The 15,897-nt window shown below is 52.7% G+C and overlaps 1 protein-coding gene across 1 annotated transcript in view; it reads left to right on the top strand.

The window, feature by feature from the left end:
* LOC131674455 (homeobox protein homothorax-like) overlaps positions 1-15,897 on the top strand; it is a gene marked incomplete at its 3' end in the record, with an annotated part of 109,782 nt that overhangs the window by 79,942 nt on the left and 13,943 nt on the right. Inside the window, exon 6 of the mRNA XM_058953151.1 lies at positions 2,168-2,176. Within this exon, the coding sequence (XP_058809134.1) occupies positions 2,168-2,176 (9 nt within the window). The remainder of the gene's footprint in view (positions 1-2,167; positions 2,177-15,897) is intronic.

Raw genomic sequence — 15,897 nt, 5'->3', positions numbered from 1 at the left:
CGAATTAGTCATGCTAATTGATCGGCATGCCTCGCTTTTTCTTCATCTCGGGAGGCGCGCCATTTGCAAGCTCGCTACTTTATTTCGACGTTATTGTCGGTTGCTAACGAGCAGAGCCGAGCAATTAGCCGAGCGATTCTGCTCTGCGAATTGAGAGGAGGCGAGCTTATCGATAAGCGTGCACGGACGCTAGGCGCGCGGGCACTCGGCAAAATAGTTTTTTGCGCGCAGCCCCGTCAAATTCTCGAAACGCGCGAGGCTAATTTGGCGCTTCTTAAATGGTAATCCGCGGCGTGGCTGCGCTCCTTTTTGCTCGGCGCGTAAATCTTGGCGGCGCCGAGCTATGCCAGCTATTCGGCCGCGCTGTTTTTACATTTTTGACGAACTTCTTGACAAAGACTGACGCTTGTCCCTCTCTCCTTCGGCCTTTCTTGTCCGACGTGTTATTTATTGTTATCGCTCGCTCGCGGCCAGACATGCATTTATGAAATTCTAATGATCGCAGCGCTATAATTGAATTAAACGTTTTTGCGCCCCGGTAAAAAGAGGAGAAGCCCAGCCAGCGCACGTTTTCGAATTAGAGGAAGTTAGTTTCTCATGGTTTCGGCGGGGAAAAAGTGTGCCGTTCGAGAGTCGCTTGGTCGCTTTCGAGGAAACCGTTGACGGCCGAACGCGCAAAAAATTCTCTGCGCGTCCAAGCGCGTCACGGACCAATTGATCCAGCAGCAGCGTTGATTGTCTTGCAATTATCCTGGACAGCAGCTAAACTGGCCGCTCGGATAGAGCGATTAATCAAAACTGTTGCTCGACGTTGCACCGAGGGCAACCGAGCCTCGGATCCACGGGCGCAGCGCTCGCTCGAGTCGATCTGTTGGCACTTTGGCGCGCGACTCGTTGCTCAACAGCCCCTACCAGCCTCGAAGCGAGCCTCGCAGGATTCGCAGCAGCTCGAGTTTTTTCTTTTTTCTTCCGCCGGTCGCGCTCGCACTCGTGGCGGACGAGCAACAAATTGGCAAGAGGCGAACTAATTAGAGCGAGGTCGTCGGCAGAAAATGCGCGTAGCGTTGGAACGTGCGTCATGGCGCCCGCTCGGATATGAAAAACGTCTTGCAACAAAGTCTAATTTGTATTCGTCGGCGTTGGCCCCGTTTAATCAGGCGGATCTGCTGCTCTCGGCCCGCGTGATTTGCAAACTTGCGAATTATCCGGCCGACGCATCGTGAGACTCAGAAGGACAACTCTCATGCGAAAGTTGTTATTTCTTGTCGCTTGATCGGACCCACTGATTGACCCAATTGCGTCCCGTCGAATATTTTCTCTTGGTCGCCTCTCGCGTCGGCCATTCCTAAATCAAACTGTCCCGCTGATTTTTTTGGCCCGCGCCCGTGCTCGCATAAATTCAAACGCGGCCGCATAATCGCGCAATCAATTACCGATAGATGCATCGATATTCATCGAGCGGAAATTCATTAAGGGATCGCGCGTCGATGCTCCTTATTATCTAGCCCCGCGTCTGGCCACGCGCACGAGAGCCCAATAAATTGCGCGGACGTCAATCGTTAGCAGTGGTTAGCGCGCGCAAAGTGGAACGAAGTGGCAAAGTCGTCGCGGCTCGGACGCGAAAAAGTCGACTGCCTACGTGCGCGCGCGCGCGCACCACGAGAATATAATAAATAAGCGATGGACTCGGCGAGCCTTGGCTTTTATCTCTCGACACGCTTCATTTCCAACTCGATTCGTTATTTCTAGCTGCTTTACTTGGCTCGCTGCGAGCGGAAAATGCAATTTTAATGAATCTGAAAGATCCGCGAGCGAAGGATCGAACGGCTCGCGCACAGCAGCGCAGCACGCGAGCGGACGTCGGAAAAAAGAGGAACACGGAGAGAGGCAGCCCCAACGCCCGCGCTCAAACTAAGATCGGGGCTTGGCCGCCGCGCTGATTGCTTCTCTCGCGGAAAGGCAACGATCGACGTTGCGTCATGTCCAAACTAGCGAGTTGCGCGCCGTGCGCGCCTGTCCGTCCACGGAGATCATGCAACAAACTGGTGGCTAACGTGGCTAACGTGGCTGAATTGGAGCTGGCGCGAGTCAATTGAGCGTTCGCTCGTTCCAGGAAGCCACTTCTACGGATACTAAGCACATAACTCTCTCTCTCTTTCTGTTTCAGATGCCATGGGTAAGTGGAACAATCGAGAGCTTTCTCCTGCAATGGCGCGACTTCACGACGAGGGTAAGGAGAAGTTGATAAGCGATAGGCCATCGCCGACGAGAAGGCTCGGCGCGCGCCAAATCGCGACGTTAATGATCGCAATTAACCGCGTCCCGCCGCCTGTATCGCTCGGCCAAGACGATTTAATCGACGCCTCGATTCATTGCGAACGGCCTCCTTAATGGCTTACACGCGACACACTCGTTTCTGACGCCTCGCTGCCGGGGCCGCGCTCGCCTCCCGACAATTTGCAACGAGGCACCGGCAGCGGCGCTCTCTCGCCATTTTTCAGCTCTGACCGCGGATGCGCGCCGATCGCCGACGCCGCTCCGACGCCGCTCCGACGCCGCTCCGACGCCAATTAATTCGTGACGCAGAGCCGCCCCATTACCAAACTGATCAATCAATTTTTCTCGGCCGCGTGCAATTCCCCCGCGCTCGCTCTCACCTACGCGAGTGCGCGCGCACGGCTAATTAATATATAAGCCAGAGAGTATCCTCCCCATAAATATGTATGCGCCGCCGCGTGCAGCCCCGATTTTTCTTTTTTTTTCTCTCTCTCTTCTTCCATCCGAGCGCGAACCGGCTTCTGCGCTCAACGTTAAATTTCGCGTTAATTATCGAGGCATTTTTCGTTGATTTCGCAAGCTGACCACCACCCCTCGAGCTACAATACTATCGCCGTGTGCACACGAGTCAGTGGCCCAATGCTCATTTTGGGCTTTATAATTAAAAGCGAGCGGCGAGCGGCGAGCGGCGAGCGGCGAGAGCGAGAACGAGAGCGAGAGCGAGAGAGAGCCCAAAATATCGATGGCACACGTTCGATTGGATTTATATTTGGCCGCGCTTGAATTATTCAGCGAAAATCCGACTGTTTACGAGCCTCTAATTCCGCATGCGATTCGATACATCGCATCGTAAACACGGATTAAAACACTAGTATTGACAATGCAAAAGCTTTCTGTACGAGTCGTAAAATTGTCCGTCTCTTTTTTTCAATAAAAATTGAAGGAAAAAGTCGAGTGGAAGAGAGGTCAGATTGAATATGCATTCGGCGGTGCGGTTATGTCTGGCAATGCAATTACTCGCGCTCGCACACCTCGAGACCCTCTCTCTCTCTCGCTGCTGTGTTGCCTGTACGTGTAGGCAAGTAAGAGCTGTGTGCCCCCTGCTGGCGTGAATTTGGCACCGCGGTCGTCCGACAAATAGATTACGTGAGCTGCGGGGCTGCTGCCGTTCCCTTCCTTGCTGTCGCACATGCCACTCACGTAGTCGCATCATCCGAATAAGAGCAGCGCCAGGCCACAAGAGAGGGACGAAGGAAGGAAAAATTGTAACGCGGCGCGTTCGAATCCATTAAACCATTCCATTATTATATCGACGCCCGCAACAGTTAGCCGAGGGCTTCGGAGCTGCGGGCACATTGTATATGCGGATCTCGTGCGCGCATGACGAGCCGACGTCAAAGTGGAGAGCGATTAGCCGCGCTACGATTTTCTTCACGGGACCATCGTGTATCGCGCCAGATTAGATTCCGAGCTCACCACAAAGCCTCTTGATCTCCCGCTTGTTCTTACGGCCAGTTTCCCTTATCGACGATTACCCTTCTTTTCCGCCAAAAAAGAAGACAAATGAAAAGAAGCGTTTATCGCGTGCTCGTCGACCTTAAGCAAGATGTTGCCTTTGTGCAGCCCCGATAAAAGCAGCGCAGTATCTCGAGCCTCGGCGATGCAAATTTAATGGTCGTCGGGAGGCGTCCAAGCGTGCCAATCGCACGCAAGCATGAGCCAGACTTCAACGTCGAGTCGCGTCCTCGAGATTTCGCTCGCTCTCTTTCGCCCCCGGATTTAACTTTCAAATTTTGCGCGCACGCATACGTGCAAGATTTTCATTCGCGATGCAAAAGCCAGGGCTAGCCCCGCCAACCACTGCGGATCTAATTACGCCCGCGGGCTTTAATTATTCCCCGGGGAATAATCAGCACGGAGAGAGCGAGGCTGCTCGCCGTTTCCAGGGTTAAAAGGTCGACCATTCGCCATTTAGAATCAAACTAATTCTCGGCGAAATGAAAAGAGGAAGAAGAAAAGCAGTCGCGAGCGTGCGAAATGAAGCAATGCATCTTTCGTTCGTGCATCCTCCAAGTCTGGAAGGAGCTAGGGATGAATGCAAAGAAGAAGAAGACGAAGAAGAAGAAGAAGAAGAAGAAGAAGAAGGCGAAGAAGAAGAAGGAGAAGACGACGACGAAGAAGAAGAAGACGAGGAGGACAAAGAAGAAGAAGCCGAGACAAAGTTGGCGGCGAGCGGCACACCCGAAAGACGAATGGCAAAGCGAGCGCAAGTTATGCCAAGATTTCTTGCCGAGTAGCCTATGATACGCCGCTCGAAATGCCAGCGCGCGCGTGATGAGAGCGAGAGGCAAGAGATAACGCCACGACGCGCGAAGCGTGAGAGCATCAGCTGCTCTCTCGTCGCCGATGATAAAAAAAGGCACGCGTGCGAGCATCCCGCTTGCGCGTACGGCCGCGAATATGCCCAATTAGCGCGGCTCGACATAATAACGTATCGATGAAACAAGCGATGCAGTGTGGCGGTCAACATCACAGCTGACATCTGCCTACCTTCGCGAGCCAAAAAAGAACGATTCGCATTTTGAGGGCGACTTAGGTACACTCAGTGTCAGCAGTGATTACCGATGACGAGCGGGCGAATTGAAATAACAAGCGAACGCACAATGCAGGGCGGATTTTTCAGCGGCGCGCAAAAAGACAGGAGGCGGTGCGGAAAAGAGCGGAGCGGGATACGCGTACGAAGGCTGTGCATATGCATGTCGTGCCGCTGCACATTCTCTCTCGGCGGCACTGTTTATTAGCGTGATTTATGGGCCGACGCCAGCGCCGCGCGCTTCGTCGTCCTTTTTAGCGTCCTTTCTGCGCTCGCGTCGCTCGTTCTTGCGCCGCGCGTGCGCATTGCTCGCGATAATTGCAAATTGCGAAACGTCTTAACCGCGCGTCGCGTCGGACGTGGGCGTCATCCCTCGACGCGCCTCGCGGCGGGCGCTTCCCGTTTCCAGCGGCCGGATGCCGGAACGGACCGAATCGTGTAGCCGGAAACGGAGTTTTCGTTTGGATTGGACCGACGGAGGACAAGCGGAGAAACCAGTCGGGCCCGCTGCGGCCAGCGCGCTCTCGTGGCGCTCTCGTGGCGATTGTTCGATAATTCATGTATTATTATTATAGTCGACATCGTTGCCGCGCGAACGATGAATAATTTGGCGCAGTATCTCATCGGCAAGCTTCCAAGCGCTGGCACGCTCTCGCGCATTAGCCGTATTATTTGACGGCGGCGCTCTTATTTATGCGAATTTCATTATTCATCGGCGACGTTAATCGGATGCAGGAGGCGTGGGCGGCCTGCAGGAGCAGCAATTCATTTATCGGGGCATTATGATAAAGTTATTGAAAGCCGCCGCGGAGAGGTAACCGGAGAGCTGGCGAGATCAAAATGGGAGATCCAGTTGGCGGGGAGGCACAAAGGAAAACTGGCTGGCCGGCGGCGGCGGCGGCGGCCTCTTCGCTCGGTCACTCCGCTGGTCAGTATTCCCGACGGCACGTACGTACGGAGCAGCTCAGTGCCGAATACGAAATGTTGCTCGGGATGCTGCCGCTGTGCCATACATAAGCTATGACGGTCGCGCAGGCGGCCCGCACGAATGAAAGAATAAGCAGCAACCTGCCTCGCATGTCCGAATCTATCCCCCTTCTTTCCTTATGTATGACTGATGTATACGCCGCGGCCCGAGAGAAGCGTCGCCGATTAAGCTTTCATTGCCGGCAAATTGATTTTTCATTCCTGCCCGGCGGGCCATTCCTCGCGGGACCCGCCGCTGCCGCGCTGCCGTTTTCTCCCGCGCTGATCAAGGCTCGCGTACGCCTGCCGGCCTCGTACTTCACCGCTGCTGGGAATACCGCTGCTGCGCGGCTCTCAATTTTTCAACTGCAGGCCAGCTATCGTTTCAACGTCGAGGCGCCGAGCATAGCTCCGTCGCTTCGCGCCGCGGAGAAGCCCAATTGGTCCCGATAGCGCCGCGCTTTTTTCGCGCCGACCTCGACACACCAATGCGCCGGCTGCACGACCGTCCACACGCAGGCGCCTACGTTGCTGCTTTATCAACGCAGCCGAGCGACGTCCAGCCAGTCGCCTTTGCGCAAGGCCGCCTCGCGTGTGCGGACGACGAAAATGCGCTTTCGTACGCGTACGCGAGACACCTGCGCGCTCACCTACGTATCTGCACTCGACTGTGCTTCGTCAGTCCTCCAAGTTGATCGTTTTTTCATCGCAGACTGGACAGACTTCGGATTTCGACCGCTAGGCGGTTGATTAAAATTCATGAAACTCGCCCGTGGAAGTTAGACTGACTGGCGCGCGCATGTGCATGCATTGTATCCTCGGGAAATGGCCGCTTAGAATTCACGTGGGTTTCGGTTGGATGCCGAAACTCTAACGCCGCACGTTTTCCTCTTTCGCTTTCCGCGGAGCGTTTGCCCCCTCCCTTTTTTCGTCAGTCGTGCTCGGCATATATTGCCAATTGGAGTTGACCGCGCGAGCTAGCGAAGAAAAGTCGATTGAATATTTATGAGTTACGAAAGCTAAGCTATCGCAATTCCGGGAATCGACGAGATATATAGGAGAACAATGACGTCTTCTTGATCACAGGTAGAAAGATTCGCATAAATCGGAGGCACAGCTCGCGTATCATTCCTCCAAGGCCTACCAGTTTTCGACGGCGCCTATTATCTTGGCACAATCTCCTCGCAGCTCCTCGCTGCTTAGAGTCTAATCTCTCGATCTCGCTCTCTTTCGGCGCTCGCTCGCGCCTTATTATGCCGAGCAAACGCTTCGCGATTTACAGCGAGGTAGCTGCCATTATATTTCGGTAATTTGGACGAGTTCAGAAAGTAGCTGCTCTCGTGTTTCGAATGCGTGAACACCTTGCTCTCGATCGACTGACGGATTGCGTTACAGCTCTGTCTCAACGTTTTTTTTTTTAATTGTGAGAACTTTTTTCTGAACCGCGTACCTCGCTCACAACAGCTCACGGATTATCGAGCTGTTCTTTTTCGTTTTGCATGTTCGCTCGCGTTAGCCGCCATAACGGTCGCATACTGTTTTATCCATTATTATAAACGCCATAAGCCACGCGATGAGATCGATCTCGTCGATACACCGTATTAGACGATCGACGACATTACACGTCGCGGCTTCCCAGGAAAGAGGCGTAATTGTACGAGCGCGATCTCGTGTCCTCGAGCACATGTCAAAAGCACACGAATCGATCTGGATGTTTCTCGGTGTTTATTCTCGTCCAGGCTTTATGCGTCATTGCCGCGGAACAAGTGCGAATTAAGCGGTATAAAGAGCCGGAGACACGTATGGCGCGTTATCGTTGCGGACCTGCTTTCTCACACCTGGGCAGCGAGGCGCGACAACGACGACAGCGAACGAGTCCCCGAGTCTCCTCGATAAAAATTCCAGCTTGGTGCCCGCGCTTGTTGCCCCATTAGACCGTTTATTTATACACAAATGATGGGAATAAAGTAACGAGCCGCTGCTCTCTGCAGACACACGTGTGCGCGTGTTATTCACTTTCACCCGCGCCTGTGGCAGTAATCCAAGCATTCGAGCTTGTTCCCCGCTCGCAGGCTTGCCCACGTAGACCCATATCTCGCGGTGGATATGTCGTCGCCGTCGTCGTCGTCGACGTCGACGTCGACGTCGCGTGTACGCAGCCGAGCGATACCTTGACATCATCCGCGAGCGCGGGAGCATAGGCATTACGCGTGACGAAGCGGCGAGCGACGGCAGAAGTAGAAGCTCTCGGTCGCCAGTCACTCGCGAAAAATTGCGCGACGATATCGACGCTCTCTCGGATATTTATTCCGCCAACTGCGGATACCTCTGGAGGACTTTCTCGTCGTAAACGAGCGTGAGTTCGCGCCGTGTCCTCGCGCGCGGCATCAAAGTCCATCCATTTGGCGATTCAGCTAATTGCGAATGCGTATAAATATCAGAGATTCGAAGGAGCAAGCAAAGCAAGAAGGAGCAACCTCGAGAGATGCGTGCGCGTCGAGCGACTTATCGCAAAATAAGAATGTCAAGGTGTATGCGATATTCGTGCGTTGCGCAAAGCCGCGGATGATTTACAGGATTAGAAAACCAGTTATTATTTGATATCGGACAGCGACATAATTTTCACACTGTCGGTCGTGAGCGCTAATTGATAATTTATCGTCGCCGGCTGGCGTTATTATAAAATATTTAACAGCTCTCATTAGGAAGATTAACGATAGTCAATAAAGTTTAGTGAGCCTGCTGACACTTATACTGCCCGTATATAGCTAATCTTTTTACAGGTGTGTAAAATCCATGGCGCTTTTGGCGCCTTGTAAACATGGCACATTAACAAAGTTCGGATACAACGAGATAGTAAATCATCCGCGAGGTTGCTTCGTCCGAAAAAGATTCTTTTTCCTCGTGCGGGCACGCGGGGAATGTTGCTTACTTTTGCGTCTCTCGTTGTTCGCCGCTGTCATAAGCCGAGCAGCGCGCTTCTCTCGCTAACGACGGCCGCGCTGCGCCGTTATCGCGGCTGTCGATCTGCTAAGAGCCATTTGATTGATCATTCCGAATCTCCTTCTCTCGCGTGTGCGCCTGCGAGTACGTCAGTTGCTTATGTGCACCTGTGACTGTAATCCGCGCTCCCATCGACTTCTCTTCGTTGTGAGAGAGGCTCATGCATATAAATAAAGCGGCGGCGCGTACACGAGCTCGTTCGCTCCGGCGCAAATACGCCGCTACGTTGCTGGCAATGCATATCAAGCGAATAAAAACCGTTGGCGGATCACTCTAAGTCCTGTGCCTACGTCTGCCGCGGCGTCTCTCTATGTGTGCCAAGGATCGAAGGTCAGCGCGCGTAAGAGGATTCGCTCGTACGTGTGCGAGTGAATAATCGATGCGCAATTACAGATGGACAAGTGCAGCTTATCGCGCGCGGCCGGGTGTCTATGCAAAACCAGCGCCAGAGATATTTCAAGCAGCGGAAAAATGCGCGTGGCCGAGAGGAGCGGCTCCTTTTCTGAAACTTCTTCTTACTGCCGAGGCTTCTATCGCTTTCGTGTAATATCGAGCGTGGCGTCATCCGAGCCACTACTTCCACAGAAATAAAACGCTCGTTTTCTTATTTCTTTTTGTCGAGTCTAGTTTATCGCTGCTCCTGTCTTTTCAAAGCAATCGAAGCCTGTTTTATTCGCTGTTTTTTGCCGACAAGTAATTTACGTACGCGATTGAGCTTTCGAGATATAATTGCGAGTCGCAGTGCGCCATGTCATTATTGAAATTACGCGAAAACATCGATTGTGGCAACTTGCTGATGATGTGTATATGTATATAAAACTACGCTTGTATTAAATGCACAGTTTGCAATTAATATGCGTGTAATTAGTTCGAGTGCATATAGTAGCTATATCTCGAGTGGACGATCGTATCCACGGGCAGCAGCATGCCGTTCAAGTAGTCGGTGCTCCTCTCGAGGTTCGACGTTATTACGGTAAATTAATTACTCGCTGCAATCTTGGCACGAGCCTTGAAGAATCCCATCAAAAATTGCCGGGATTTCAAGCTTGTTCGCGTGTAGTTTCAAAATAAATTATAAGCACACATTTTAAGTTTGGAAAACATCAACGTTACATATTCGGAAGAGAAATGTACACATGCATGTGGCTTCTTACTTAATTGGATGCATTTCTCGCACACTGCGCAGTAGTTTCTCGAGTTTTATAGCCGTAAAGAGATATTTTACGACTCAACTTTTATCAATATTACTCGTTCGCGATTTAACCGCGGCTAGATCCGCGAAACCAATTGTATAAATAGTCAGACACTGTAATAAAGAGCCGACGCACAGACTTTCTATCAGCACAGCGCGCTCAGGAACATATTTGCCAAACAACGGACACGCAGACACGACGTTCGCACGATTCGTCGACCCGACAAAACTTTCTAAACGGCAAATCCCTTCGAGTAATGCTAATATCCAAAGCCGTAGCAGTGGCGAGCGCGAAGATGCAGCGTACCCGGGCATGTCGCGCGAGATAAAAGTCGATTCGCTGGAATCTGCCGCGATGGCGCGCGTCCTACAAAAAGTCATCTTTGAGGATTCCTTTTTCAGCTTGTTTTTGGCCCACATAATGAAGGCGCTGCAAAGCCATTACCTGGCGCGTATAGGTGATCAAGGCAGGAAAAGATCTGCACGCGGGATAACAGTTATTAGGCGAGAGAGAAGGGCAGGGAGGCAAAAGCGTGTTCTCGCGCCAAGCGAGCAGCGAGCGAGCGAGGCTTGCATATCTATACGCAGAGTTGCAGGACACTCCCAAAGGGACGCCTGATTATATATAATTATCGGCATTTTCATAACTGATCATTTTCGCGAGGCCGCCACGGCAGCAGCGACGCGCGCGCAGCTTCCGATCAGCGAACAGCCCCGCGCTACCGTGTGTGCTCTTTCGGCTCATTTTTTTTCTTCTCGGGCGCGCTTCAAACGGTAGCGTTCCTCTTCTTTTCTTTCCATTAAGATTGATGACTCTCGATAGCTTTCGTCGCCCAAAAATTTCATCTCTTCGGCACGGTCGACATCGACAATTTTAATTACCCGATTAAAGGCTGGTCTGCACTTTGCAAACGCGCGCGGCTCCGCGAACAATTAAAAAACTCGCCGTCGATAAAGTGTGAAAAATTGAGCAACGTTTCTGCGCATTGAAACGCGGCAAAGTGTACAAAGAAGCTCGAGCACTGGGAATAAGGGTGCAATCGTAAAAAAAAGCGAGAGGAGTCGAAATAACGATCGTTCTTTGCTGTATACAGAGGGGTGGAAGTTGATAGAGAGAGAGAGAGAGAGAGAGAGAGCGAAAGGAATACTGCGCTGCCCGTAAATTCCGCGACGCAATTAAAGACCATCGATTTGTCGTAAGCTGCGTAATTGCACGAGTTACTACGCGCTTAGAATAAGCGCGCTCAAGCAAACTTCCACCACGCGCGCCAGGGCTTTTAAGCCAACTTTTTACATCGTACGTTTTAACGGCCGGCCGCTCGCGCCCAAGCCAGGCATATTAAAAAAGAGAGAGAGAAAGCGTATATAGGCACCATCAGCGCCTTTTTCACGAATCGCTTTTAATTAAACTTTCTTTTTCGACGCCTCTGAAAACTTTCTCGGTTGCGTCGCGCGGCCATACGTAACAAACGACTCGCACTAATAATCGAACTCTGGGCCCTGCACGTTTATTCTTGCCAATGGTTAAATTCGTGAGACAACGACATATTTACATATTATCATACTGGTCCGGCACAGTACGTGGAATCCGAGGGGGCGGTCGTCTAAACTGCCGCGTGTGCGCGTGGCGTTCAACGAAAGCCGATTGAGAACGCGGGAAAAACGGAACGACCTTACGTAATTCTACCAAAAGCCTTTCGACGTTTCTAGTAATCGAGACTCGGTAATTAGATATTCGTATTCTAATTACCTTGGCGCACACTTTGTATTCAATTAAACGGTAAGGGACGCGACCGCACCGCTTATGTAATAAAAATGTCGCTTGTGCATTTGACGGCGATCAACTAACTTAATTTAATTTTCATGTTAAAAAAAACTCAGCATACACGCGTATTCCGCGCATTTTCTTGCGTACGGTGCATGCATATTTATCCGTCGCCTTATATAGGCTCTCGCTTGCTCGCGAACTGAACGTAATAATTTGTCAGTACTTTAGAACTGGCGGCATCGCGGAAGAAAACAGGAAAAAACTTACGAGTAGATTTTTCTCACTGATTAATTGATATGCTCGATAAAAGTGAAGAGGAAAAAACGTTACAATTATAGCGACTGCACGCAAACGCGTCTTTCATGCCTTACAATGTCCTGGCGATAAATATCTGCATGCTTGCAATAAGAAGAAAATTAAAAAAGGAAAAAAAAAGAGGGAACGAAAATTCTACATCCTCGTTCAATTTGTCAAGCGTTAATATATTTATGAAAGACCATTTTCAGCAATTAGCCGAATAACATGGTTGCGCCTGTCCTTTATTTTATTTATTTATCTTTTGTCGCGGACGACCTCATTCGCCTATACCTCGCATGGTGCTCGAGAGGCGCGAGCCGAGGATGACCCCTTGAACAGCTGAGCTGTCGTGCTCAACAGCCTCAATTGCTCGCACAGCGCGAAAGAAGCGAGAGACGTCCGAAAGGCCGAGTAAACGAGCAATTATAGGCTGGGCTGGTCGAGGAGCGAGGGCAGCCCGAGGCTTGTACACAGAGCGAACGAGACAAAGGCCGAGGTCACGCCGAAAACCGTTTCACAAAAATAAATGACTCACGCGCGCGCGACCAACGCCATCGCGCGTCCAGCGTCGGCGGCGTCGCGCTTTGCCCGCCGTGAGTCGAACGAGCCCGCGGAGAGTGAATCGATCGCCGGACAAAAGCGTTGGCTGCGCGGCACCGATATTTCTCTTTTTTTTTTTTTTTTCTTTTGCATTGCAAAGCTTCTCGATCGCCCTGCCTACGAAAATACATTAGAATAAATTACCAGCTGAAAATTATCGCTGCGCAAGGAGTCGATTGTTTACATTATCCCACTCGTAGCAGTCGGCTCGCGCCGCGATATTCAAATTCCTCGCTGTGCGCCGTTTTTAGGAGCAAGGCCGCCCGCGCGCCAGGAAACTCTCTTTTGTTTTTGCACGAAAACTTGGCTCGGCGAGCATGAGAAAAGAAAAAGGAAAGAAGACAAGCAGAAAAAAAAGCGGGGAAAATAGCTTTCGCGTGACGCCGGCCAATCATCTCGGAGCGAGGCAAGATTTTTGCATACTGCGGCTGTGCGGCTGGCGCAAGAGAGCTGCTTTTCGAGAGTAAACGTCGGCCAATTAGACATCAGTACAGCGTCTTCTTTCGCTCTCTCTCTCTCTCTCTCTCTCTTCCAGCGCGCCGCCGCCGACGCCGCCGCCTCGCGTGACACGAATGTTAATTGCCTCCCCACCCATACCCTCGCGACTAATGGACCGACGAGAGCGAGCGAGGATGTATAGTCTGGCGCGACGACGACGACGACGACGACGACGAGACGAGAGCCGGAAATTCGGATATTTTTTTGCCGCTCGGCCAACAAAGTGAACTCGCCAAAATGTCCGAGTAGTGTTGGGCGCGAGCGAGCGATAAAGAGAGGAGGCAAGCGAGATCAAGCTCTACAAGCGTAAGCTCGCGGCTTATGACGCGCGCGCGCGGCAGGCTAATGTCCGATAAGCTGACGAAATGCAATCAGAGCCGCTGCACACCTGGGCTTTCCGCAGTGCGATCCCAGGCGACCCCCTTTCCGGCGCGCGCACGGAGTCGGAGCGAGGGGCTTCGAGCCTCATCGTCTGGAAAATGGCTTACCGTCGGTGGGCTTGAATCCCTACCACTTTGTATATATGTGTTGGCGCGCGGGCTTTGCATGGATAGCGAGTCGACGAAAAACAGGCATAAACAGGCACTTAGCTCGCTCTCGTTCCTCGCTCCGTCTGGCCGCTGGCTCGAACGCGGGCCTGCTGTCCGCGATCGTTATTTCTGCTCGAGGCTTTCCTTCGCACTTCCCTTACAGCGCCCCGCGCCACGCGCGCACACGTTGGATTCGACACCGCGGCACCGAAGACTCTAGGTCCGCATTCATAATTGAAAAGAGTGCGAGTGCGCCGAGTAAACGACGAGTCTCGCTCGGCTAATACTGCCGCGAGATCAGCAGTGGCACTCGACGCGGCGCGGAGTGCACGGAGCTCGCGTCGCTAGTCGGCTGTTAGTCTAACTTAACCGGGCGTTACTCGGGCATCGGCCGAGTCGAGAGAGCATCGCCACGTAATTAGCGCGCGCCTAATCCGCACACCACTATCGGCTGCGACGAGCATTAGTCGGTCGCGCTCTAGCCAAACGCCAGCGAGCAGCGAACGACGACGGCGGGCGCGGGCTCGTTCGCCGATTCGCGAGCAGCCCCTTCGATCGCGCTGGCCGCGAAGGCGTCTCGCCTCGTCCCGCCTCGTCCCGCCTCGTCCCACCTCGGGCGATAAAATCAAAACAGTTGATAATTTTATGATGGAAATCCTAATGACCGAGGGGCTGGCGCGTCTGCGCTCCCGAGGGATCTCGCGGTCTCTCGCGCAACGCCGTTTTTCGCGGCGCCGCCTCTACCCAGCCGCTCACGAGGGGTCGCGCCTCGCCTATTATTCGCGCGCTCCGGCTAAACAGATTTTAATGAGTGCGAGGCGCTCGGGCGCTCGGGCGCTCGAAAACGTTTCGAAACGGCGGAATCTCGAGGGCGGGCACCCTCCGCCGCCGCCGCCGCGCGAGCTTTTTCCCCGAGCGAATTCCGAGCCTTCGAGACGCGGCGTATCTTTCGCGAGGCGAGATTGTCGACGCTGGCCTACTGTCGGTTGCGACAACGATTGTCCTCCGGGCGTGCGCTTCTGCGAACCAATTGCAAAAGCGCGTGTCCGCTACGGGCGCTCTGATCGATAGAAGCGATTCGCACGGACAATGCCAGCATTCGTAACAATCTCGCAGCTAGCTCTAAGCGTATGCGGACGAACACGACACTCACGATTAACCATACGTCCGTTTTCTCTTTTCTGTTCCAGGTAAGTCCCACTCTGCACGATTGGTCCTCTCCTCGAGCGATTTGTAAAGCAGAACAGCTCGGCAGCTCGTAAGTCAAAGACAAAATATGCATTTGATCGACTGGATCCTCGCGCACTGGACAGTTCGCGCGTCGCACGGCTCGTTTTTGCGAAATGATAAATCGTCGAAACAATGCGAGGCGCATAAATTGCAAATGCAAAGTGGGTCGAGCGCCACCAGGTGTCTCACGGAAAATCGCACGAGCCTCGCGCACAAGCGTCTTGGCAAGGAGTCGCGCGCACGCGATTCCAGCCGAGCTATTTATTATGCATATTGGCCGTTTTCGCTGTCGCTCGGCCAGACCGCGGCGCAGCTTATCGAAGAGGCTGGGCGCTCTGCTCTTGACACGAATCCGCTGATCTTTACGACGCGCCAACGTGGAGCGGCGAACAAAAGCTCCGGGAGAAACAACGATTCGGTTTTGTTCGTAATTACGCGCGAGCTTTCTTTCCTGGCACTCGTGCGCCGGGGAAATAACGAAGGCATTGTTTGCGCGGCGCTGCCGGCAGACGCAGAAGAGTATCGCGCGAGGGTGGCCGCGCGCCGAGCTAGGGCGCTTCTCTCTCTCTCTCTCTCTCTCTGCTCTCGCTATTACATGCTATTTAACCGGCGCATGCACGACGTTCCATTATTTTTACGACTCTGCCAAAGCCAAATGCTCGAGAGCCCTTCTTCGCCTCTTCTCGCCCACTTCACCGCGGTATATATACTTCTCCGTTCGGGGCACTTTCGCCATTTTCTCCCCTGGCCACCTCCCCTTGCGCTCCTGCACGCTGGCCGTGTACATATCGATTTCCCACCGCGATGGTTCTTTGATTATAATGAATGATTGAAAAAGCGGAAACGCCGCGACGGCGGCGCGTCATTCGCATCTCCTCGTTCCTCATATTTCACGATCACTCTGGCATCATCGGCGAACGCGAGTCGCTGATAATTCGATGTA

Source organism: Phymastichus coffea, unplaced genomic scaffold, assembly GCF_024137745.1.
Source record: "Phymastichus coffea isolate CEN01 unplaced genomic scaffold, Cenicafe_Pcof_1.1 PCOF00245, whole genome shotgun sequence".
Classification (NCBI taxonomy): domain Eukaryota; kingdom Metazoa; phylum Arthropoda; class Insecta; order Hymenoptera; family Eulophidae; genus Phymastichus; species Phymastichus coffea.
The sequence above is the reverse complement of the archived record's forward strand: the minus strand, read 5'-3'. Positions and strand labels throughout refer to the sequence as shown.